The sequence below is a fragment of the Limanda limanda genome, chromosome 7 (assembly GCF_963576545.1).
Source record: "Limanda limanda chromosome 7, fLimLim1.1, whole genome shotgun sequence".
NCBI lineage: Eukaryota > Metazoa > Chordata > Actinopteri > Pleuronectiformes > Pleuronectidae > Limanda > Limanda limanda.
Genome location: NC_083642.1, coordinates 20,570,259 through 20,594,455, shown reverse-complemented (window position 1 = coordinate 20,594,455; position 24,197 = coordinate 20,570,259). Strand labels below are relative to the sequence as shown.

The 24,197-nt window shown below is 41.3% G+C and overlaps 1 protein-coding gene across 2 annotated transcripts in view; it reads right to left on the bottom strand.

Annotated features, from left to right (window-relative positions):
* Positions 1-747: 747 nt before the first annotated feature.
* The window catches only part of sema3b (sema domain, immunoglobulin domain (Ig), short basic domain, secreted, (semaphorin) 3B), a 32,848-nt gene continuing 9,398 nt past the window's right edge, over positions 748-24,197 (bottom strand). For both annotated transcript variants that reach the window (XM_061074806.1, XM_061074807.1), the window contains 16 exons: positions 21,992-22,149; positions 20,795-20,857; positions 13,031-13,150; positions 12,018-12,111; positions 11,734-11,853; positions 11,445-11,587; positions 11,108-11,222; positions 9,877-9,946; positions 9,601-9,745; positions 7,648-7,867; positions 7,464-7,555; positions 7,277-7,318; positions 6,930-7,087; positions 6,748-6,803; positions 5,052-5,191; positions 748-4,431 (listed from right to left, as the gene is read on the bottom strand). In XM_061074806.1, coding sequence (XP_060930789.1) covers positions 3,928-4,431; positions 5,052-5,191; positions 6,748-6,803; positions 6,930-7,087; positions 7,277-7,318; positions 7,464-7,555; positions 7,648-7,867; positions 9,601-9,745; positions 9,877-9,946; positions 11,108-11,222; positions 11,445-11,587; positions 11,734-11,853; positions 12,018-12,111; positions 13,031-13,150; positions 20,795-20,857; positions 21,992-22,149 — 2,240 coding nt within the window. In that variant the 3' untranslated portion in view covers positions 748-3,927. The remainder of the gene's footprint in view (positions 4,432-5,051; positions 5,192-6,747; positions 6,804-6,929; positions 7,088-7,276; positions 7,319-7,463; positions 7,556-7,647; positions 7,868-9,600; positions 9,746-9,876; positions 9,947-11,107; positions 11,223-11,444; positions 11,588-11,733; positions 11,854-12,017; positions 12,112-13,030; positions 13,151-20,794; positions 20,858-21,991; positions 22,150-24,197) is intronic.

Here is a 24,197-nt window from a genome sequence, read left to right as displayed (position 1 = left end):
AACTCTAGTTTATTGATGGCAATGTCGAAAAACAAGTGCTCAGCGCCTTTCTAATATAAGTGGAGGGCGTGTGTGTGTGTCTGTTTGCATGGCTGGCTACTGTAGGAGGATTAGCATTAGCATTGACCTTTGTCATCTGTGTTTCTTATTCTCATTTTCTTATTTCATTTTTGATGTTGGATATGTACTCAACGGTTCTACTTCTTACTTTACTTTCCAAAGCTTAATTTGTAAAATCCTACCTTTAACTGTGAAAACCGAAACTATCATGAATGGTACGTGCAGAAGAGGTGTCGCCCAGCAGGGGAAGAAAGGGAGAACAGCTTTAGATGACTTGATTCATCACTCTAACAGCACTGTAAAGCCTATTACGGGTCTTCAGTTATCACAGCATTACTGCCATCATGTGGTCGAAATGCAAATTATGTAATTTAGAATCTAGTCAGCTAGAGCTAAGAATATAAAAACCTTTAATTAAACGATATGATTTTAATAAATCAGCTATACTTTGTTTCCAGGCTTCCTTCCATGAAATATGGTATTAACAAATATTAAAAAAGAAATGCGGAATATTCCCAAACAGTGTTGACCATCTTTATCTTTAATTAAACCGAAACTGTCATGACTCAGAAGATGTGGCTTATTATAATAATAAAATAGTAATATAGTAATGAATAACATGCTGGATTGATGAGTCTTTTAACAATTTCTTGCCCTTATGTTATTAGTGAAGAGATCAGACATATAGATTTTTAAGTAACTGCATATTTTTATTGTGTTAATCAAAAACATGACATTTCACAAAGACCTCTGGGAGAATTACAGTGCACCATGTTAACTTTGGCCTTGACCTTTGAACCTTCAGACCGCTCGACAAATGCACACTGCTGTTCCTTTGCCATTATATACAGAGCTCTGCTTTCCCCCATAATGCTCGCTCACACACACAAAAAACACACATACACACAAACACACTTCTCTCTCGCTCACATACATTCACACACACACACACACATACACAAGCCTCTCCTTGTGCTGTCAGACAGGGGTGCGTCACATGGCATGGGATATACAACAGGAGTGTTGATTGGAGGGCCGTGTGAACAACGAAGACTCTAATTGGACACTGTTCAGGAAGAGGTTCCCCATTGGCCATCATGTACAAAAAATGTTGAGGATGAGTCCTATTTCAGCAGAACATGAACGATACAGATGTAAATCTACATTTATAAGAAAAATAAAAATCCACCACAACACATCAGCTTATCTTTGCACATAAATACATAGGAATAATAATAATATTCAACATTGTGCTTTCTTTCTTTCTTTTGCTCTTTCTTGCCACCACACCATTGTCAAACGCGATTAGCCACTAACATCGGTCATGCAATTTTAAAAGAGGACAAAACATCAGCTGGTTTAAAAGGGAGACTCCTTCAAGTCTGACATGACGACTGGTGTAAATAAGGTTTTGTTAAAAAACAAAACAAATATGCGACTAATTATGATTAATCTCTCGACGTAATAGGGATAAACTCAGTTTTGTTTTTTTGTCTCCTTTTTGCATCTAATCCTTTTCCTGAATGTGGCGTAAAAATGCAGAGTGTCCCTTTCACAGGTGTCAGTCAGTCAGTTCAGATCAGTTTAATGAGTTAGTTACATCTCTCTAACGAAGATATTTAAATAACGACGACTCAGGTTCATCTCAAATCCACTCTTAGGCCAAGATTGTGCTGCCTCCTTTGATCCAAAGTACATTATCATGGGAATTCATGGACAAAGCCTAATGTGGAAATAAGGACACTATTACAAAATACATTTTGTCTGCGCATACTGGAAATTATTTAAAGCCATTACTCTTGTGAGAAATGACAGCAGCAGCACAAATAAGACCATTTATCCGTCTTTAAAATCATCAGTGAGATTTCAAGAGTGAAAAACGTATATGAATGTTCTATCTTACAAGGCCAGTTGCTTTCTCTCATTTCGATAGACTATGATATAATAAAGAATTGTACCACAGGTAAGCTATTCATCTGAGCCTGTACACACAATGGACACTAGGGGGCAGGCTACAACACACCATGTTAGCACAGACAACCAACAAACAAGGTTTCTTTACAGATCATACACAGAGAGATCGGACTACAGACAGAGAGAAGGAAGACCTTATTGTACTAATTGTCCATTAAGACGAGATGATATTTTTAAGCAGCAAAAGTCAATAATCATGACTGTACACGAGTGACCACAACAGTGAATGAAGTCAAATGGAAGGTGAAGGTGAAATGCATTGTGGGCAGCACAGAAACAGCTTCCTGTGCCGAGTGAGGAGTTTACATATCTGTCATTTTCATAACATTTGCATATATGTATTTATCACAAACAAACATATGCAAGAACAGTGAAAAAGAGCTAGGAGTAGAAGTACCACTTAGTATACAAAGAAAAGAAAAAATCATATTTTCACTCATAAATATCATGCAAATATATATACTGTACTGAAGCCCAGAAACTAGGTTGTCAAACCTGGAGTCCACTAAGACCTTTCCTCCTCCTCCTCGCTTTTAATGGTGTCCACCCAAACCACTGTGCTCGTCAGCCTCTATATCAACACACTAAATATTGAACACAGTTTAATTAAAGCAATAAATATTGAAGTTTATCGTGAAGATTTGGATCTTGTCAAAACTCTTTATTTATATGGACTTTCATCGCTAATTGTAATATCTATGTATGTTAGAGACGCTACATTAAACACGATTAACTTATTTAAGATGTAATCCAGGTTTTATAAGGACTTTTGGGCCTTTGAAGACTGACTTCTGTACTGAACTGTAAACATCTCATCTTTCCCTCACATCATGGAATGCCAGTAGTTTTTCCACCCCTCAATTTCTAGTGGTTTGGATCAGTAAAGTAATATAATCCTATCTGGCCACTTGCGTCTGCTCTCGAACCGTAACTGCTTTGTGTTGTGAGATTTATTCTGCTGCAACAAAGCCTCAGTGTGCCTAAGGAAACCGCTAAGAGAGAAAGTTACGATAGAGTCTCCACCACGCTGCTCCATTCCACAGGCTGCCCCACACATCTCTCCCCCATCAGTGACCCGCAAATATACACCGTGCACACAATGTGCACACAAAACCATGTGAAGGTTGAGTTTAGTGGAAATATGTGCACCGGGAGAACCACAGGAAGTAGATCAATTCATTGATCTATGTAGAAATCATATTTTAAAGTGTTCTATCTGCATGCATACGTCATTGTGTGTTTCCAGTTAGAGACTTCACTCGGTCCTGTATTCCAATTGACACATTTCTCCATTCTATTCCATTATTCACAACACTCAAAAGTCCACCATTTTTCTGCATTGGTATTAAATGTTCGAGTAAGAAAGGGAGATTGGTTGTGAAACGTTGGGACTGGTTGTTTTTCCAAGTGGTGTCGTCCAGAGAGGAGGGGTTCATGCTTTCAGTAAGGGTGTGTCGGGACAAACTTCTGAGCTGGGTCATCCTCCTGAGCTCCATGTACAGTCAGTGGTAGATGAGAGGACAGGCGGGGTTCAGTTTATTGCCCACAGAGACAGACGTGTCGACTTCCTGCTTCAACACTCAACTATGCTAGTGACCAGTGTAAAGGGATCGTGCAGAATCGATTTGGGCAGTAAGGCAGCACATGCAGGGGCTGGCCAGAGGGACGAGGACTCAGGGATGGGTGAACAATATAGTGGGGGCATCCATGGATAAATATACACAATACAGGAGGTGCTGTGTGAGTCTGTGAGTGTGTGTGTGTGTGTGTATGTGTGTGTGTTTATCTGTATGTGTGACACCTCCAGAAGTTCTCGGTCTCTCAGTCTCTATCGTCTACTCCTCCTTTCTCAGTCATTCTTTTCTCCCTCTCCGTCTTTTCCTCTCTCCGTTGTTACTCCCCTGCGCTGCGGGGGGCACGAGGGTTTGGTTTCCCGTCGTGGGTCCGGCGGTTTCGTCCCTTCCGGATCTCCTGGAGATGCTTCCACTTCTTGTTGGCCGGGCGGACGGCAGGGCCCGCGGACAGGACCTCCTTGCCGGCCGCAGGAAAGACCTTATCCACCTGGTCACCGCCGGCGTTCTTGCGTGCCCAGACTTGCTCGCAAATCTGGTCGACGGTGCTCAGGTTCGGGTGGTCCACCAGCTGCATGAAGTCCCGGTACCAGAGCTTCTGATTGGTCACGGCCGCCCCCCCACCTCCGCTGCGCACAGTGGCGTCGGAAGGACGACTGGAGGCCGGGGAGGATATGGAGGGAACCACTTCCAAGGTGATGCCCAGTAGGGTTTGGGTGAAGCCGTACTCCATGGCGTGGCACTGGTAGACGCCGACGTCTCTCTTCAGGACTCTGCGGATCAGGAGGCCCCTGTCTGTCTGGAGGATGCGGTCATCGAGACGCACCTGGGAAAGAGACAGACGATTTGATAAAAATGAAGGAGCTGATGAATAATTAAGGATATGATTCAAAGTTTTATTTAGAATAATTAGTAAGAACCTAAATGTTTATCAGCATCATAATAACGTTCATATTAAATGCACAAAACCGGTGTAACAGGCCATAGTATACCCCCAGTCCGGACTATACCTGGGGTTAAAGGGGTCTAGGTAAATTTATACTCCAGGCCAATTTATACCCTGGGGCCAAAACTACCCCTAGGACAGTTTATCCCCGGGGTAAACTCTGGCCTGGGCCAAAGTATACTCAGGTTTAATCTGGGCAGGGGTTCATTTGGCCTGTTACACGTGTACACGAGGGGTCCTAAGGGGGCTAAGCACACCCAACCTTACAGATGTCTTCAATATCAAACATTTTGGAGGGATGTAGATAAATTGGACATATAGTAATCTCTGATAAAAGAAGTAGTGCATATATGTTTATTGTTCTTATAAACATATACACATTTTGTATCACTTATCACCAGGAGCGGTTCTACTCTCAGTTGTCCCATCAGTCACTTCCCCCTGGCGTCTTGTATACACACTACTGTAAAGCCTTAGAACAGAACTGTGACCCCTCTCACCTCTTCTCTGGGGTTCTGCGGATGTTTCTGGAAGGTCCAGGTCACTTGGGCCTGAAGGGACTTGGGGATACACTCCAAGAAAGTGCTGCTGGCCTCAACTCCATACAACTTCTTCTCTGCCACGCGGTGCTTGTGGTGGTCTACAGGGGGCAGCAGAGACAAAGACATTATGGGTCTGCTGCTACTCGGGACATGTGCTCACAGGACAGTGAGCTCGAAAATGGAAAAAAAGGAAAAGTGAAGGACATGGAAGACAGGATAGGACAATCAGGATGGACATAAAAAAGACAGAATGGTGCGTAAGCAACCTGAGGTGATAATGTGTGATATCAAAGTAAGCCCTGATCTATAATTAGTAAGTCTTACAGGCAAATCTATGATGCTTATTAGGCTCTTGAATCAAACCAAAACCCATATTGTTTGTCAGTTTGGAGTGTTAGTCAACACTGATGATAATGACGGCCTCTGTGAGGTTACTGACAGCAAAGTTCAGCTCACTCACAAATAGCGACAGCATCCTGCACTGATGGGGGTTCATTTGTATCACATGTCTGATGTGTGATATCAAACAAGGACTTTTATTGTGCGACCTCGGTTTGTCACTAAAACCGCAACACTCAAATTGACAACAGCCACTGTATTCAAAATCTGATTAGTATTCATTATAGTAGGAGCGCGTGCATTCTCACATTTCCAGTCCAGAAGTGGATCAGAGAGAATAAAGTAAAGTGTCTGTGAAAAGTGCCAAACCGAGTCCTGACCAGCGCTTTGGGGTAATGCCACACTCATCAGGGACATTACTCCGACCTTCATTAGCTTTGCACAACGTGGCCTCGCCTGCCACATGATGTAATCGTATTACCCAGGAGCTCCTTCGGTTTGAGCGATTAGCCTGATTCAGTTATGTGGCAGAAAGACAGATAGCTGCAGAATGCCGCTATTGTGGTCTGGGAGGACAGGGGGTCAGCGGAGGTGGAGGGGAGAGGGATTTTTTTTGGATTTTTTGGCACAGGGACAGTGAAACGTCAGAGGCCAGGAGTCTCAGTGAGTCAGAGCAGGAGCCGAGTGAGGCTTTTTTCTTATTTATTGAACATACCTCTGCTGCAATTCAACACTGGTCGAATGAGGGACTAATCAAACCTTCCAGAGCTTTGCATTAGAATAAGTAATAGATTAATAATAGAAGCATAATCAAATTACAAAAATTGGATGATGGCATTCGTTTGATTTTCTAAGAGATAAGATAAAACTTTAACGATCACATCTTGGGGAAATTCAGTCATTACAACATCTTAAGTCAGAATGAGTTAGACAAGAGAATAAAAAAGGCAATGAAATACAGAAAAAGCTGTCTCTCTCTCTCTATATATATATATATATATATATGTGTGTGTGTGTGTGTGTGGCGTGTGTGTAGGCCAGATTTATTTGTCTGTTCAGCTATTACTATTCATTACATTAATACAGTTCATCATCACTTTATTCCACACAATACAGTGAATGCTGAGGAAAACGTAGAATTACTAGTGTGCTCCTAAAATGCTAACCCAAAAAAGCACTTTATATAAATTTAATAGATTTCAAGTTTCATTTAAAAGATATTTCACATCTTGAATATTTGAACATGTAAAACTAAACCTTGACAACATCGGAGCTGTTAATCAGCACATTGGTAAAAATGAGCTGTAAACCTCACCTCCAGAACAGAGAGTGTTGGGGTCTCCATTCCTCACGTCCTGGCGCCGGAAACGTCTGTAAAATGTTGTGAGAAAAGAGTTTCACAATCTACTTCAGGATCAGGAATAGAAAAAGGTTTTTCACAGTTTTTTTTGCACAAAGTAACAAATGGTGTGTCATCAGTGTATACATGTCACAGACCTCTTGGTGTTTGGCAGATAGCGAGTGCAGGAAGTCCCGTCCCAGGCGCAGTAAGGGTCTCTGGCCAGGCAGCACTCAGCGCAGGCCTTCCCGTACACGCTGCAGCGGTGAAGGGGGACCTGGGCGATGCCTGTGTCCGAGCCCACATACAGCTGTTGCTGTGAAGGGACAGAGCAGGGACACGTTTTAAAATTCTGTTTAAATCCAACAATCCAGCTCTCTGTGCATCGGACATTAGTTTGCTGCATGGTGACTCTGTGTGTGCAGGAAAAGAAAAACCATATACACTATTGTCCTTCAGTACATTTGCAATGGGTTGCTATTGAATTTATATCTAACAAACTTACCCGTTTTGAGGAGATCTGCATGTTGATGATAGATGATGCATCCTGAAGAGCGGAGGAGACAAATGAATTAGCGCTATATGTTGTATATGTATTTATTTGTTATTACTTAAGGCAAATTATTTCACATGCACATTATCATATGACAATAAACTGTCAGAGAAAAAAAAGGTTATTGTCCTTTTCTTACCTTGAAGACCTCCAGCTCTTCCAGCAGAAGCTCCTCCATGTTGTTCCAGATTTCCTTGGGGACGTTGATGACCTTCAGGACGGTCCCTTTGTCTGGAATAACACATGCAGAGTGTTTTACTGTGTTGTCTCATTATTTACATGTTTGAATGTTAACATTAAGATCCCGAAAACAAGTCGCTCACCTGTGCCAATAAACATGACGTCATACTGTCCGTCGGCGGCGCTGACTCTGTCCACAGCGATCTGCGTGAAGCTGTAGTCCACGTTGGTCCTGACGAAGACGGGCCGGCGGCTCATAGGGTAGACGGGGTTGTACATCAGCGGGTGGTGACGGGCAAACTGGATCACATCGTCCGGGAAACCCTTAGTGGATTCAAAGCTTCCAAATGTCTTGCTAGGACACTAAAGAGAGGAGATAAAGTATAATTTAATTTGTTAAGTGAATGGATACATAATCTGATTAAATGTGACAATACAGTCTTTTGCCTTTATTTTGCTGTTGTGTTTTCGGCTCCACTTTGGTACATATCAAGCTGATCTGCAATGGGGACTTTGGCCTGGCACTCAGTGAACGTGTGAACGTTCATTTATATTTATAGAAGGATTTAGCTGCTGTGCAGATATTTAATAGTTCTAAAGGATTTGTTTCGGCTCTGCAGAACAGGACCGACTGTGAGAGTCAAATATTCCATAATGACACTTATCTGAGGAAATTTGTTTCATGCAACAAAAAGCCAGTTGGCCCGGAGAACACAAAGCCACAGAGAGGTGATTATGGCGTGATGGGTCACAGGGACGTGACAGAGATTTTCTCCAGGTCAGAGTCCAACTTCACCCTCTAATTAAAATTCCTGTCCTGCACTTTCATTCCAGGGAACCAGGATTTAACTGCAATATTCTGCAGCAAGTTTAATAATGATATTTACCTTTTTTCTGTTTAACATAATTATGTTAAATGATGTGGGTTTTTGTCCTGCAGTTATCATGAATTATTACATTTTTGGGGTTTATGCATTTTAAACACCGACTCTGCTTAAAGGCAGTTTGGCATAATTCTCCTTTAAGCAGGATGGTTTTTCCTTTAATTTTGTTTGTTCTGCTGATTTTACAACCCAATGAGGTGATGGTGGCGTGAGCGAGGGTTTACTGTAGGCCAAGTACAATTACTATTCTGCAGTCATACAATGGGGATTGTTCTGCTGTGGCAGTAACAGCTGAAGCGCTGCATAACAAATCCTGCTGACGCTTTACTTGTGTGCTAAGCAGAATGTAAGGGCCCTAATAAGCACTTATTGATCGGGAGGATTGCGGCGGGCTTGCGGAGGAAATTAGGACTAATGCAGAGAATTGCAACTGTATGAAGGAACCACAATTATATATCACAAAGACATTGGGATTCATGAATACATAACATAACTTAATATTTTCAATGTGGACAGAGTGTGCTCCTCAATGAGATGTGAATATAAAGTGATTCAGCATCCCAGAGGGAAATATTAGAAACATGAGGTGCAGAAGTGTTCACATCCGTTCTATAAAACTTACAGAAAAGTAGCATTACCATAAAATTACCCCATTAAATGTGAAGACTTTACATTATAAATTCGAATTAGAACATCACGCACAGAAGACTTAACTTTCTCTGTAAAAGCACAGAAAACTAACAAAACAATTATCATAGTTGTGTGCGTAGATTTAAACAAGTCTTCATTATGCAGAAGAATAACAAATGGTCTGTATTTATATAAAGCTTTTCTAGTCTTGATGACCGCTCAAAAGGCTTGACAGTACATTTCTGTCATCCACATCTTTCAAACAATGTCGGCACAGCCATTAGCCGCAATTTGGGGTTCAGTAACTTGTCCAAGGACACTTCGGCATGCGCAGCGGGGGAGAAAGCGGTCGAACCGCAAAACTTCTGGTCAGAGGACGAAGACAAGGGTAACGAGTTAACTATAGCTGTCCAATGTAATGTAGAAAGGCAATAAGGACAATGTTTCCCCCTTCATAGTATCATCAAAGGGAAATATTCATGAAAGCACATGTACTAGAAGCACAAAACCTCTGTCCATGTACTTTCATCATAAATAAAAAACTCCTGGCTTTTATCTATAGATGGGTAGTTATTGACATACCATTCCTGGGCGGGGATAGGGGACTTTTCCCTGGAAGGGGACCCACTGGTAGTTGGGCCCCTCTTTGTGAGCAAAGGGCCCCAGGAAGGCCCTCCGGATGTCATTCATGGAGTAGAGGCACACAGCTGAGCCTTTAAATACACTGCTGCTGGGGGACAGGGGGAGCTGGTTTAGATACATCAAAACACACACACACACACACACACACAGTATGACTTTTCCTCCGTTCTCCTTCTCTTTTGTGCCCGCACACAAACAATATGAAAGGACTCTGACCTGGAAGTAGAGAAGACAGTGTACACCAGAGGATTCTTTCTGTCCCTCGTCTGCAGCAGGAACACATCCCCTGTGGACGGACACACACACACACACACACACACGCACACACACACACAAACACACACACAGGTCAGGCTGTGGGATTCCAGAGGTCAAAGGTTGAGAGAAAGAAAAACAAAGCCCTGTGGCCATGTCTAACTATTTAAAAAAGACAATTCACTGATTACACAGGGAACAAACTCCACGAGCGCTTTGTGCAGTGGTATGAAAAACGAATTCTAACGAGATGTAGACCCATTGATATATGTCTGTTATTTTTTTCTTTCTGGGGTCTGCCACAAAGACAACATATTTCTGAATCTGAGGCCTAAAATGAACAAAACACTGCAGTTTGGAATCATTCCACGGTAACATGATGCAAGTGTTTCTGTAATGGTTCAGGTCAACACACATATTTTCACAGGGAAAATGAATCTGGCCTCAGGTGTGGTCAGGAACCTCCTGGTCAAGATAATAGACTCATTGTTCATGTGAGGGGCTGTGATGGACACATGTAGCCTGAGGTAGGGGGAGAGTCAGGACTACTTTTTCCACTTAGTTCACCTTTCACTGCGTCATGAGATAATGCACCAAGAATCACAGATCAATCAAAAACATGTTGAGCGCTGAAACTGCTGCAGCTGCTGTGCAAAGCACATGAGAGCAGTTTATTTGATAATGCATTTGTTGATTATTAGGATTTTATCACTACATTTAAAGCTACAAAGCTTTTAAAGCTTTAAATTTCAAATTTTGGTCTTCAATTCTTTTCTTTTTTAAATTCATACAAAATCCACAAATAAATTGGCACCAGAAATTTGTAGAACAATCACTGTGAGTTTAGAGTAAACAGGTAAGTTTTTTGGTTATCGTAAAATATGTTTGTTTTTTTAACTAAAAATCCATACTTGAATTATGGAGTAAGAAAATAAGAAACACATTATTTATCTTTGTCATATGACGACTCAGCAGAGACGAAACTGCGACTTACTTGGAATACACAGCAGAAATGAACTAGCACTAAATCTATTACCAACTGCTGAGGCCTTAGTGAGACCGAAAGTGGGTTGCTTTCAAGATTAAAAATACACCAACTTTTACTTGATGTCACAACATACTTACAGCCTGACATCATATCAGTCATAAATAAGTTGATACTGACAATTATCTTTCTGAACAGTAAACTTACGCAGCTCGTCAAAGTACGTGTCGCTGCCATCGGCTCCTGGCACCGAGCAGATCAGACGTGTCTTGAGGAATGTCGTCCACTTGTTCACCAGACTCCGCTGACCGCCCATGTCGTTCTGAAACCGTCAAGACAATTCAAATTTTACATCTAATTTAGTTGTAGTGTGAAATATGAAGGTAAAGGCTTTCGCAGCAGTCATTAATCAGGCACCAGCTACTTCTACAAGTTTAAGGCCAAAGAGCATTACAATCATTTTGTTAGGGCATCTGTAAAAGAGCCAGGTTGAATGGACTTGGAGAATTTTGCTTCCACGCCCGGATCATTCATAACCTCTCACCCTGCAGAGTTGTCCGATGCGGGAGTAGGTGGATTTTCCAAGTCCCTGGGCCTCCACCGCCGTCTCACGGAAGAAGAAGAACACCTTGTCATCATCAGGGTTTTCACTCTCCGGAACCCAAAAGGAACCGATAAACTTTGGTTCTGGTACAAATAAAAAGAGAGGAACAATGTCATCTACTGTTATACAGGTATTTTCTCTGAAAAGCAATGACCACATTCAGTGGAAACAAGTGAACTGAAGTGTGACACTTGATGGCTTTTCTCACCCAAAGCACACAAACACATACCGTTGAGCCAGCGTGAGTCATGCTGCTCTGTGCGGATGGAGGGGCGTCTCCCCAGGCTTCTGAAGATGGTGAAGTCGCGCCCCATTAAGTCTGTGGCCACGCCAGCATATAGCTCATCGCCTATAGGAGACAATCAATAACTCATTAATTGGTCATGAGAGCTCTGATGGTGACAGGAGTTGCTTAAGCACATTTTCGGAGTGGGCTAGAAAGGAACCAGCTATGATACATTTGAATTAAAAACCTGTTATTAAAGGGAAATCAGCTCATATAGGTTTAGTTACCAATGAGCACAGAGGCAGCGTTGTGGCGAGGATCATAAGGACTCTTCCCTTTCCCGTCCTCCACCTTAGAGGGGTCGATCCTGAACACACTGTCCTGATGGAGAGAGAAGAGAAAAGGTTTGGGTTAAGATGTCAGGTTTGTGATTTTGGCAACATGAGGGACACAGTTTGAAACCAGGAACTTGATCTAAGTGTGATTTGTGTCCCCTCTTGGCCATGACTATGCCAAAGACTCCAGCTTTAATCAGTGTTGTTATCTAAAGGTTTCCGAGCATGAGTAATATCAACATTCATCTCTTTATATACACAAACGATGTGTGTGGAGATTGTTCAGATTATGTTCTCACTTATAAAGAACAGAAGGTTGGCAGTTGGACTTGAGGATCTCATTTGCCTGCATCTGAATGCACAATGTGTGTGTGTGTGTGTGTGTGTGTGTGTGTGTGTGTGTGTGTGTGTGTGTGTGTGTGTGTGTGTGTGTGTGTGTGTGTGTGTGTGTGTGTGTGTGTGTGTGCGCGTGTTTTATTGTTTGAGCAGGTGAGTGTAATAAAGGAAGAAGTCATATAAATATATGTATTTCAATTTCACCTTGACTAATAGCTGATTTATGCAATTTTCTTCAATAAATTCTACCTTCATGTAGGTTTCAATATTCTGTTTTGTAATCTGTGATATAGAGGGCTGCTGTATTCTATTACATTATTTTACATTTTTGCTGGGTCCCTAATAAACTGGTGGATCATAGCTCTGTGTAAATTTAATCACATTACGAAAAACAAAGGGTAGTTGAGATTTTAAAAAAAGTCTCTAATTGTCTGTATTTTGACAAAAAGAATGGAAGACCGCAGTTCAGGAGTATGTGTGTGTGTGTGTGTGTGTGTGTGTGTGTGTGTGTGTGTGTGTGTGTGTGTGTGTGTGTGTGTGTGTGTGTGTGTGTGTGTGTGTGTGTGTGTGTGTGTGTGTGTGTGTGTGTGTGTGTGTGTGTGTTTTAACTTGTAGAGTGTATTCCTCACCTCCATCTTGTGTCCCACCTCTACAAAGGCACAGGTAGGGTGGAAGGCTCCAGTCCCACAGGCGTACAGATGGGTGCGGTTATAGTGGTGCACGATCTTCACGTAGTTCACACAGTCAGACTGAAGGAAACATACAAAAAAGTATCTCAGCTTTTTTCCCCCCACACGCATGAAACAAATATAGCTGCAGAGATTTGTTCACACTCCAGGCTTGCAAGGGGAAATCATTAATGTTATTTTTCAAATGACTGATTCAAAAATAAAAACGGATGGAGTTTATTCCTAAAGAAAACATCGCTTGCAGAATTCACTTATCCATTGTCATCTATAGGACAATACAACTGAAGCAAATTAACCAGAAAGCTCAAAAAGAAAAGATTTCCCTAACAAAACTCAACATTCCTCACATAGCTGCTCTCCCTCTGTCTGCCTGTGACAACACTCAGCTCCACCTCCAACAAACTGATGTGACAGCCTTTGTGTCCTGCAATGCCTGCTATGTGTGTGTGTGTGTGTGTGTGTGTGTGTGTGTGTGTGTGTGTGTGTGTGTGTGTGTGTGTGTGTGTGTGTGTGTGTCTTCTAAGGGTAAGAGCACATAAAAAGTATAGTAAGTGCCTGTGAGCTTAGAGGAAAACAAATTAAATGGGGGGAGGCTTCCTGCTTTGTTATCTCGTGTGAAGCTACATTTTTGAAGTGAGGTTTTTATTTGAAGTGGCGAGCTGTTAAACCGTCATTAATATTTCTAGTTCTCAACAGACGTATGTTGACTGATTCATGATTCAAATCTTTGTCAAACCTTTTTAGCATGAAGGTTGCTACAAGATTTGTCTGGTTTCTCTAACATATGTTAAAATGGTTTCTATTCTCACTATAATTTGTCATTTTAAAGTCTTGTCTGTATCATTATGAAAGAATGGACGTCAAGTGTAAACTGGTTTCATTTAATTATTATGCTGCGTTCACACCAAATGCCGAATTGAATTTTCGCGTTGTGTTACTCGTGCAAGTTTGGCTGCATATTATTTTTTGTAGATCTCATCCTGCTTTTTTTCCCAGAATCACTACCCCTCTCTCTCCTTCCCCTTGTGCTCTAATGAAGCCAGCAGGTTATTGACCCACAGGAACATCTGTCCATCTTGGAGTCTGGTTACAGTGAGCTGGCTCTCAGGAGATTTAATGTACACTACCAGACTGAATGGTAGTCCCTTTCTAACCAGAGATGCGATGGCAACATCTGGCCTCGGGGAAGATGGCACCTTGTCCTGCTATCTTATAAGTGATAAGAACGTGGACATCATGGTAATCACTGTGATCATCAACATGATTATCACTACGACATCAGTATTTTTTGGCTCTTGGCTTTGTGTTATCATTACGATGAAACACGATCTTGCTGTCATTACACAACACTGAAAACACTTTGCTCTCACATCTAATATAACCATCCTTTCTTTTGCCTGTCCCCTTTTCTCCAGACGGAACGCAGTAACATCTGTCTGTCGATCAAATTACAAATACATCTGGATCACTGGGTGTCACTGGAGGTTTAAAAATGAATCTGTCTGTCAGGGGATAATGAACAACCACCCATGAGAACCTTAGTTATATGTGGACAGTTAGAGTCTGATGATAATTCCTAATCCAATTTGATCCAAAATAGAGCTGATTTGGGTAAATCAGAGGATAAAGGAAATTTTGTCTGTATTTATTTTATTTTTACTTATCAATTGCTTTGGATTATGGATTGAGTTGTTCTGGTTTCTTTGAATTTGTTTTTAATTTGTATGTTTCTTTACTTGTTTTGCTATCTACACACTTACCCCCTGAAATGTCTTTCTTTATCTGCATGTTCTGTTTGAAGAGGGTGACCGACAGAAAGACCAGGTTGTGAAAGCAGTGACACAGGCGGAATTGTGGCTCATTAGGCCTGACACACACACACACACACACACACACACACACACACACACACACACACACACACACACACACACACACACACACACACACACACACACACACACACACACACACACACACACACACACACACACCTAAAACAACCTAAACTCTTAACTCCTTGGTGTGTTTCAAAGGCTGGAAAGCAGGCCTTTGTTCTAAACCACGTTGTGTGCGTGTGTGTACTTGTACTGATATCTTTGTGAGGACCATAGTGACCCTACAACCTACAGAATGAGGACATTTTGACCAGTCCTCTCACTGACCCAATTTTAATGAGCTTTTTCAGGGTTAAGACTTGGTTTAAGGTTAAGGGATAACAATAGGTTTAGGTTAGGGTTGGGATAGGCATTTAAGTGTGATGGTTAAAGTTAGGGCAAGGGGCTAAGGGATGCATTATGCCAATGTGCGTCCTCACTAAGATAGATGTACAAACATTTGTGTGTGTGTGTGTGTGTGTGTGTCTGTGCGTGCATGCATGTAAAGGTGTTCAACCAATCAATGGGCTGATTAAGCCTTTGACAAAAACAGGAGCCCTCTGTTTCTCATGAACGACGAGGTATACACACTCCATCTTTCACTTCAGCCTGAGTCTGACACACACATTTACACCATGAGTGAAGACACACACACACACACACACACACACACACACACACACACACACACACACACACACACACACACACACACACACACACACAACCTCAACTCCACAATTTAAAGCACCAACATGTTCCTCTGACAAAACATAACCACAACAGTTTTTTCTTCAATACTTTCATTAGGATCCCTACTGTGGCTCCCTCCCCCCCAATCTAACTTCCATTTGTTTAGTTAGTTTCAGTCCTAAGTGTGTGTGTGTGTGTGTGTGTGTGTGTGTGTGTGTGTGTGTGTGTGTGTGTGTGTGTGTGTGTGTGTGTGTGTGTGTGTGTGTGTGTGTGTGTGTGTGTGAGTAAGAGGGCAGAGGAAGGTGAGGGAGTCAGCAGAGCAAAGTCAATTCTTTGATGTGACAAAAGAGAAAGACAGCAGGAGGAAAAGAAAAGGTAAGAAGAGAAAATATGCTTGAGAGACCTTGAAAAGATCAGAGAGGAAGGAGGAGAGCGTTGGTGGTGAATTAGCCAGCAGCCAAACTTCCTCATTGTGTGTGTGTGTGTGTGTGTGTGTGTGTGTGTGTGTGTGTGTGTGTGTGTGTGTAGCTGCCAAAGGGTTCAGCAGTCAACCTTTGACCTACCACTGACTCATTAGAAGAAACAGCGAGTAAAACGCAGGCTCTGACCCCACAGCAGCCTGCAGTCTCAGGTCGGGCCCTTGTTTCTTGTAAAGCTGTATTGTTCCTCTGTGGATTTCTTTTTTCCTCATTTCTTTCTTTATCCTTCCATTCTAGAGATGATTAACAGGATCTGCTAATTTAGTATTTCAGCCATTATCTGACCACCTGCTCCTTCTGCTGTTCATCTTTGTCTGTCTGCCTCCCATGAACAATAGGTTTTCACTAAAGCATTTTGGAAAGAGACGTTATGTAATGGGAAATAAAAAAATCAATAAAAAATATGATAGGAAGTATTTTCCCACCATCAATATGTATTTACTGTTTCTTTAATATATCAGCAGCCAGTCATGGGTCATCACGGGTTAGGGAATTAGAACAGCGTGGTAACACTGTAGGTTATTTTATTCCCTGTTGTAAAAGTTTGGATAGAGACAGAGCTTTGGTTTATCTTCCTCTTTCAGTTTTGACTATGTCTGTGGAGTTCAAGCAAACCAGGAATCTTTAATAAAGTTAATGGCTGAGAGCCATCGACTGAACAAAGAGCCGTGAACAGTAGACGACCATTAGATACACAACAGAGCCCAGTGTAATAGCACAGGAATGCCTTTGGTCACTATTGGATCAAACAGAACAATGCATCAGCATTGACGTTTTGTCTGACATGTTCCTCCAGAATATTTTTTAACAACCACACTTAATCAAAAGCCAGGAAAAGAGATTGTTTTTAAGCTTTAAATATTTAAAAAAAATCCTGATTGCTGGCGGTCTGGTGGACCATGGTGGATGTATGAGTCCCATTGAGCTGCAAAGACAAATTATGCATTTTGCTTCACATTCATATATTTGAATATACACCTGATTGTGAGAGCTACAATTTGTAATATTTTAAATGTTTTATCTAAAATATGTGAAATCTATCACAGATATATGTTAGGTAGAGGAGTATTGTGAGTTCTGAGGAGTACTGAGTGAGCCTCGCCCCTCTGACCAATCAGAGAAGAGCAGGAGACCAGAGTCGGGAGCTAACAGTTGTCAAGCGATACACGCCTCAGGTTAGCGTGAGCTGCTGGAAAAGATGTTAATGTTACTGGACTCACAGACAAACGAGCTTGTGATTCATTCATTAGCTGAGAATAATGTACCTTTTGACGATGATTTGATTATTATCAATGCACCTCTCTTCTTTTAAATACTGGTTGATTGCTAATGGAGAAAGTATGAAAAGTGGCTGCTCCCATGACAACATAAACACACAATCGATCATCTCTGTAGGTTTAAACAGGGCTCTGCTACATCGTTGGACTTATTGTCTGGGAGAACTTTCAACTGTTTACTCTTAACTGTGTGTGTGTGTTTGTGAGTCTGGTGGTTGTGTGAATAATGATGTGTTCATTACACGTCTTTATGAGGGCAACCATTAGGCATATCACACACCTCAATCCTATATCTAAGCCCCTGATGAGGGCCGATGCCCGTGGTGATGTGGTGTGAACAAAACAGGTGATCTCCACACTGGAATTAATATGTGATACTGCGTCACCCTTATCACCTGGACCTGCCGAAAATTGGTGTTGTTGTCAAGACCTCTGACTGCAGAATGTCCTGCTATATTGTAATTTTGAGAAACTCCGAAGAAACTCCTTATTGTTCTGAAAACGGCTCCAATTACTATCTTGCCGAATTATTTCTTTGTGTATACGTACAGCATGGAAATAGGTTAATATGATGGGATAGAAAATGGTGTTCCACTGTATTTAGATTAAAAAGACAACATTGTTTCATGCAGAGGAATAAACAAATGCATACAGAGGGTAAAGTTCTGAGAAAACATATGTTTCCCAGAGACCAAATAAATAGGAAATACTGAGAGAGCATGGGAAGAGCGGAGGACTGAGAGAAAGTTAGGAGAGAGGGAGAGGAGAGATCCAGTGGGGGAGAGAGATGTTGGCCTCTTCCTCTAGAGAAACACACTTCTCTGTAATTAGGGTCAACAGTGTGAGGTTGGCTCAGTTCTCAGTGTGTGTGGGTGAGTGTTAAGAACAAGAGGGGAGCGAATGTTTAACAAAGGATAAGAATAATATTTCACTGGCCAGAGAGGCAGGCACAACGACTGACCAGAGAAAAACTGCTTCCAATGCAACATCTGACTTCAAAGTTTCAACAAACTTTTATTTTACTTTCTTATCATGTTCTCTCTCCATCCCTCCATCCCTTCTTCCTCTGTAGCAATTTCTCTAATTCTCTCACCACTTGCCGTCTCTTGCTGCTACTCACTCTTTCAAGCACACACAAAGGGGACACACACACAAACGGGACACACACACAAACGGACACACACACACACACACACACACACACACACACACACACACACACACACACACACACACACACACACACACACACACACACACACACACACACACAGACTCCTGGTCAGGTGAAACTGGAGCCTGCAGTATTGTATGAATGGAGCTCGTTGTCTGTCTGCTACAGCTGTGTAATCAGACGGAGGGGTTGTTGTACAGACTCACACACACACCCACACACACACACACCCACACACACACTCAAACTACATAGCTACATAAAGCAATGTAGATATACATGGTCAACGAAAGACGGGAAACACAGTAAACAGTATAGAGACAAATTTGTGACATATTTGTGCATACTGATGACACACACACACACACACACACACACACACACACACACACACACACACACACACACACACACACACACACACACACACACACGTACATACAGACTTAGCATTGACTTAGCTAATTGTGTGTGTGATATAATCCTGGGTGGTCTATAGGCTCTTTGTGGCCTCTGCACATCGGTCATTGAAGCCACGCCTGCTCGGCGCAGACTCCATCCATATACAGAAGATCACATTTAGAAACATAATCAGTACATGCAGTATTTACTCGACGTATTCTTAGTAACTAAAAAAGTTTCTCCTCTGTAGATCAAAATAGAAAGTCTGTTTCTGGCAGCTGATGCAAAGAACCAAGAGCAGAAGCATATGGCACGTGTTGATAGGTTGGCACCGTGCTCACAGTGTTACAGTAGGTCAAGAGTCTAGTACAAGCAGTAAAGAAAACTTTTTAAATTCTACTTTCGTGCCATGTCTTGTATCATTTCTTTATGATGCTCCTGTGCATCATGCAACAACACTCTTGAAAAGGAGATATAACCTCAGCAATGGCCTCTTTGTGAAATTAAGTTTAATTTCTTGATAATGATGTCACAACATTCTGAGAAGAAAGTCACGATGTTACTAGAGTAACTTTGAGATTTCCTCGAAGTTTGTATGGTACTTCTTTGCAAAATCCTTTCAAAGTCCTGATACTTGATATAATGTGGTGCTGATGACAGAAAGATGAAGTAATGGCTGTTTGTGAAACTTATAATAAAATATAACTTTACAAGATGCACCACATTTATTATTTGAACGCAGGAGACAAGCTGATATTCTCCATCGAAAATGACACATAATATTGACTATAATATTTTGACTTTATGTTCCGTTTTCTTCTGGAAATCTCAGATTTTTTCCCCTTCCTGCTCTGTCGTACGTATTAACTTGACATTGACGGAATCATTTTCCTGGATAAAGCCACTGAACAATGAGCGATTGCAAAATGCTGTGGAAAAACCCTATTGCCTCTGGCTCAGCATCAATATGAGCAGATCTCAGTCAGATAGGGCTTAAAGCAAACAGATGAAGAGGAGGTGATCTCACCACAGGGCAGGTCCAACTGTAGAGTGTTGCACCTATTATTACATGTTTAAACGTGGTACTTGTGTCTTGTGATGACTCCCATGACTCCAGTGGATTAAAAGGTACCATTGTGTTGGGCTGGGTAGGAGTGGACAGTTCACTTCCTCCACGAGGAGCTCCTCAGTCCTCTTATTAACACCGAACCAGACATATGATATTCACTTCCTACTTCATATCTCCTGACATCCACAGTGCACGCTGTCCTCTGCCACATCTACGGTAATATTGACTATTTTACCAGAGAATCATGTATTTATCTTCAGTTGTGTAGGACATGTCATTTTTCTATGTACCAACCAGCATTTGACAAAAGGAGAATCCAAGTCAGAATCTGAAGACAGTTGCAATTTGTTCATTTTTGGTCAAAGAAAACAACAAATCTGATCAAATCAATCCAACAGCGTCCAAACAAACTTTTTTCTAATAATGACTTTAATTATTGCTCATTTGTCTCATTATATTCAAACTATACAGACAAATTAATTTATAAATATGCTGATACTATGTAATGTTTAATATAATATAAAGCATTTTATATTTCATCTTTGGTTAGTAATTTTTGAAGTCTTCAGATTTTACACTGGTATGGTTTCTCTTTTATTTTCAATCCAACATCACAATCAAAAGCATTTTCAAGACACATAAGCCTGCTGACTTCAGTCAAGAAGAATAACACAGTGTATAAAGTGAATTAGGGTGTAGATGAAGTGAGCAAGAGCAAAGTACAGAGACTTACAGTGATATCCTTTCCAGCCCAGTTACACTCCTCCCTCCAGTCGACAGGGGCAGGCCAGTAGATCTGGAACACAGCAGGTAAGGGTCATATGATTCTGTTGGTCAAATCTGATTATCTGGATTCAATTTACAAATTTAAAGTTTGCTTCATGTATATTTGGAGAGAAACTTTTATGAACCAACACAAGTGTTTTTCTCTTCTAAATTGATAGTGTGGCCTTCCGCATGGTACAACTAGAAAGATAAAGTGAGGGTCTCTTCATACTTTCATTGAAGTTGATCTTTCTCTCCCTCACCTGTCTTTTTCCTCCCATCTCATCCACCTCACTGAACTACAGCTTCGGCTGTGGTGACTATGCACACAAGGTCATAAATCCAACTCAACCATATACGTAAAAACAACAGAGGTTTTACTTCCAACGCACCAAACATGTAATTTATTCCCAACAGCTGCACTGTATTCTGCTTCTATAGCTGTGGTTTCTCTGTGTCTTTATACAGTAAAGTGCACTTGGTGATTTTGTCAGTGTGGATCTTTCTATAAACGTCTGTTCTGTACCACAGTGTGCAGACGTCCTCCTGTAACTTAAAACACAACTTCCACCTAGTACAAAGGCAATTTAGTTATCAATCACAGATCTTTTTGGATAAATGTTCTCTTTTCATCTCTGTTCCCCTCTTTGATTTTCTACCCTTCTCTATTAATGCCACATTTCTCTTTCTGCCCCTCTTCCACGTGAGGCCACTCGCTTGAGTAGTCTCATATGTGCGAGCATGTTCATGTTCAAAGGGGAATGTTCATAAAAAGTGCATCTATACCTTTGAATATGATTCTTTCTGCACCAGTTCACATGAAAACAAACTTGTGGGGCATGTAGTGACTGACTTTGATAACAACAGTATCAAATGATTCATAGGAAACAGGAAATATGGCCCTGATTATACATGACAGCCACTTCCTAATTTCCACCTCCTACGGTGTAATGTCCATCTTCTGGTTTGAAATTAGTACAAATTAAAGTAATAAGATAATTTAATAATAGAGACACATAAGGTCACTAATAAGAGTACAGTTGAAATATAATTCAGGGAATTGCCAAGAAAGTCTATTCATTATGCTTCGTTTTAATAACTTCAATAACGTCTGAGTCACAGGCAACACCCATAATCTGGTGGGTAGATGCTGTTTGTGGTCCACCTTGTGCTCCTGCTTGGCGATGTTGTCCAGCGAGAGGGACAGCAGGAAGTTCTTGGCCCCGACGAAGAGGCGGCCTCTTTCTTCATCCAGCAGCAGAGCACTGAAGCAGCAGGAGCGCTCGAGCTCGTAGCGGCGCACACCATGGAACTGCTGCAGCTCTGAAATCAGAATAGATATACGGACTTGAAAAGGGTGGGGGGTTTACAGTCCTGTTAAATGTGATACATGACCACTCCCAGTTTAAGATTGACTTTGGATATTTCATTTTTGTAATGGTTCCTTGCGACGTCCACACAGCAGATAAGTTTCTAAGTATTGGATGTCAGTGTGAATATGCTACGGCTCATTTATGCTAAACCTTGATACATATACAGAACAGGACAGAGCTTTATGTCCTTTCCCTGTCTTCAATGCGTCCATATTTGTGCACATCCTCTGAAGCTTATGGCAGCAGATGAAACAGACGAACTGGAGAAGTACCACCAGACATTGTCGGGGGGGAGTACAGCCAATAGTTCAAATGATACGACCATAGGACACGAGAACGGAATTTTAACAATGGCAGGACTTACCAACTCCCAAGAGTTTGGAAACAGGTAAGAGATCACAGTCATCTTTCTGCCTGAGCATTGTTATGTCTTTCTTACGAGGAACCGTGTGACAACCACTGTCAGTCTGATCACTGCAGATTCATTTCCAACCTACGATCAACCTCTTATAATCAGAAGTCAAGAACACAATATCTGATATTGTTTTGTCTTTACTGAGGAGACAAGTAACGGTAAACCATGTCCTGAGAAATATTTTAAAGAATCAGAGCTAAAACAAACTCAAGTAATCAGAGTGATCAGATCCAAATTGGCCACTGGGCTACAACATGTCATGTGGTTGATATAGAAGAATACCATTTAATTTGAGAGTTTAAAGACCATTTCTGATGTGCGTCCCAAGGCCAGTGGATTTTTAACAGCAAGGACAAAATCCTCTGTCAGCAATGACTATATTGGTTTCACTGGGGGAAAGAAAATGTGTCATTGCTGTTTCCAAACTGGCAAGAACAAGTCCAAGGGAACAGTGCCCAGGAAAATTCAGCTTGTATTTGTAAACTTATGCTCTAATAGTTACACCAGTGGAAAAAAAAACTGTGCTCTTGGCCTGAGAGGCTGAAAAAATAAAGTGTCTGCATCCTCCCCTGCTGGCCCGGCTTAAACCAAGTGCTCAAGAAAGAAATGACACAGGCCTTTGCTTTGACATTTAAATGGCTTTATTAGTCTTCCATTGTTCTAATGTTGAATTTATAACTTTAATTAAGTCCCAGACACCACCCAAAAGCCGCCTGCATTACATCAGGGACTATAGGTCTACTGCTCTTGTTTTATATAAACGTGCCATTTTCGGCAAATGTGTTATTATTCAGCACTGTACTGTTGTGCCCATAAAATCTGAGGCCCAAAAAGGAAACATGATTAAAAATAACATATACGTCAGGTGCCATGAGCCAAGTAAATGTTAAAAAAATTAATTAATTAAATTAACTAAAATGTCTTTGTGTTAAGTTTGCTGTGATGTAAGTTTTTATAACAAAGCATAATTAGAAGGTTTAGAGATTTGTGGCAGACACAAATGTATTATTATTAATTATTAATTATTTATATATATTGCAATATTTTAACAAGATTGTGTTCTATGTATCATGTTTTGTTTTTTTTTAAATGTTAATGGCATGCTTTAATGGTACAGTCAGGCAGGCAGACTGTGGCTGGCAAAATTGTTATCCCTTGACCTGCACTGCTAAATGAGCCATAAACTACTCCCCTGGGACGTGAATGTCAATGTAAGCAGTTAGATTAATGACATACCAACTTACACATTTTTTTGACATTACATAGCCTATTACTGAAGGACTTATTCAATTAAAATAGTAAATGATCCTGGAGTGAAGTTGTTCATTAACCAGGCAAATCTGATGCTCAGCAGTACTGGGTAACAGACGGCTGTCCTAGCTGAGTTCTGCTTTACTGCATAAAACCAATGTTATTTCAGTGATGTATGATGGATCTCTTTTAATCCTTCATGTGTCAACCAGAACTAAAATGTAGCGCTGTCTTCCAAACCTGACTGCTACATGTTCAGATGAAATTAAAGGGCGCACATCTCTCAGCTGGATAGATGGCCTCCAGCCTCATGTCCTCGGTGAGTTAGTTCA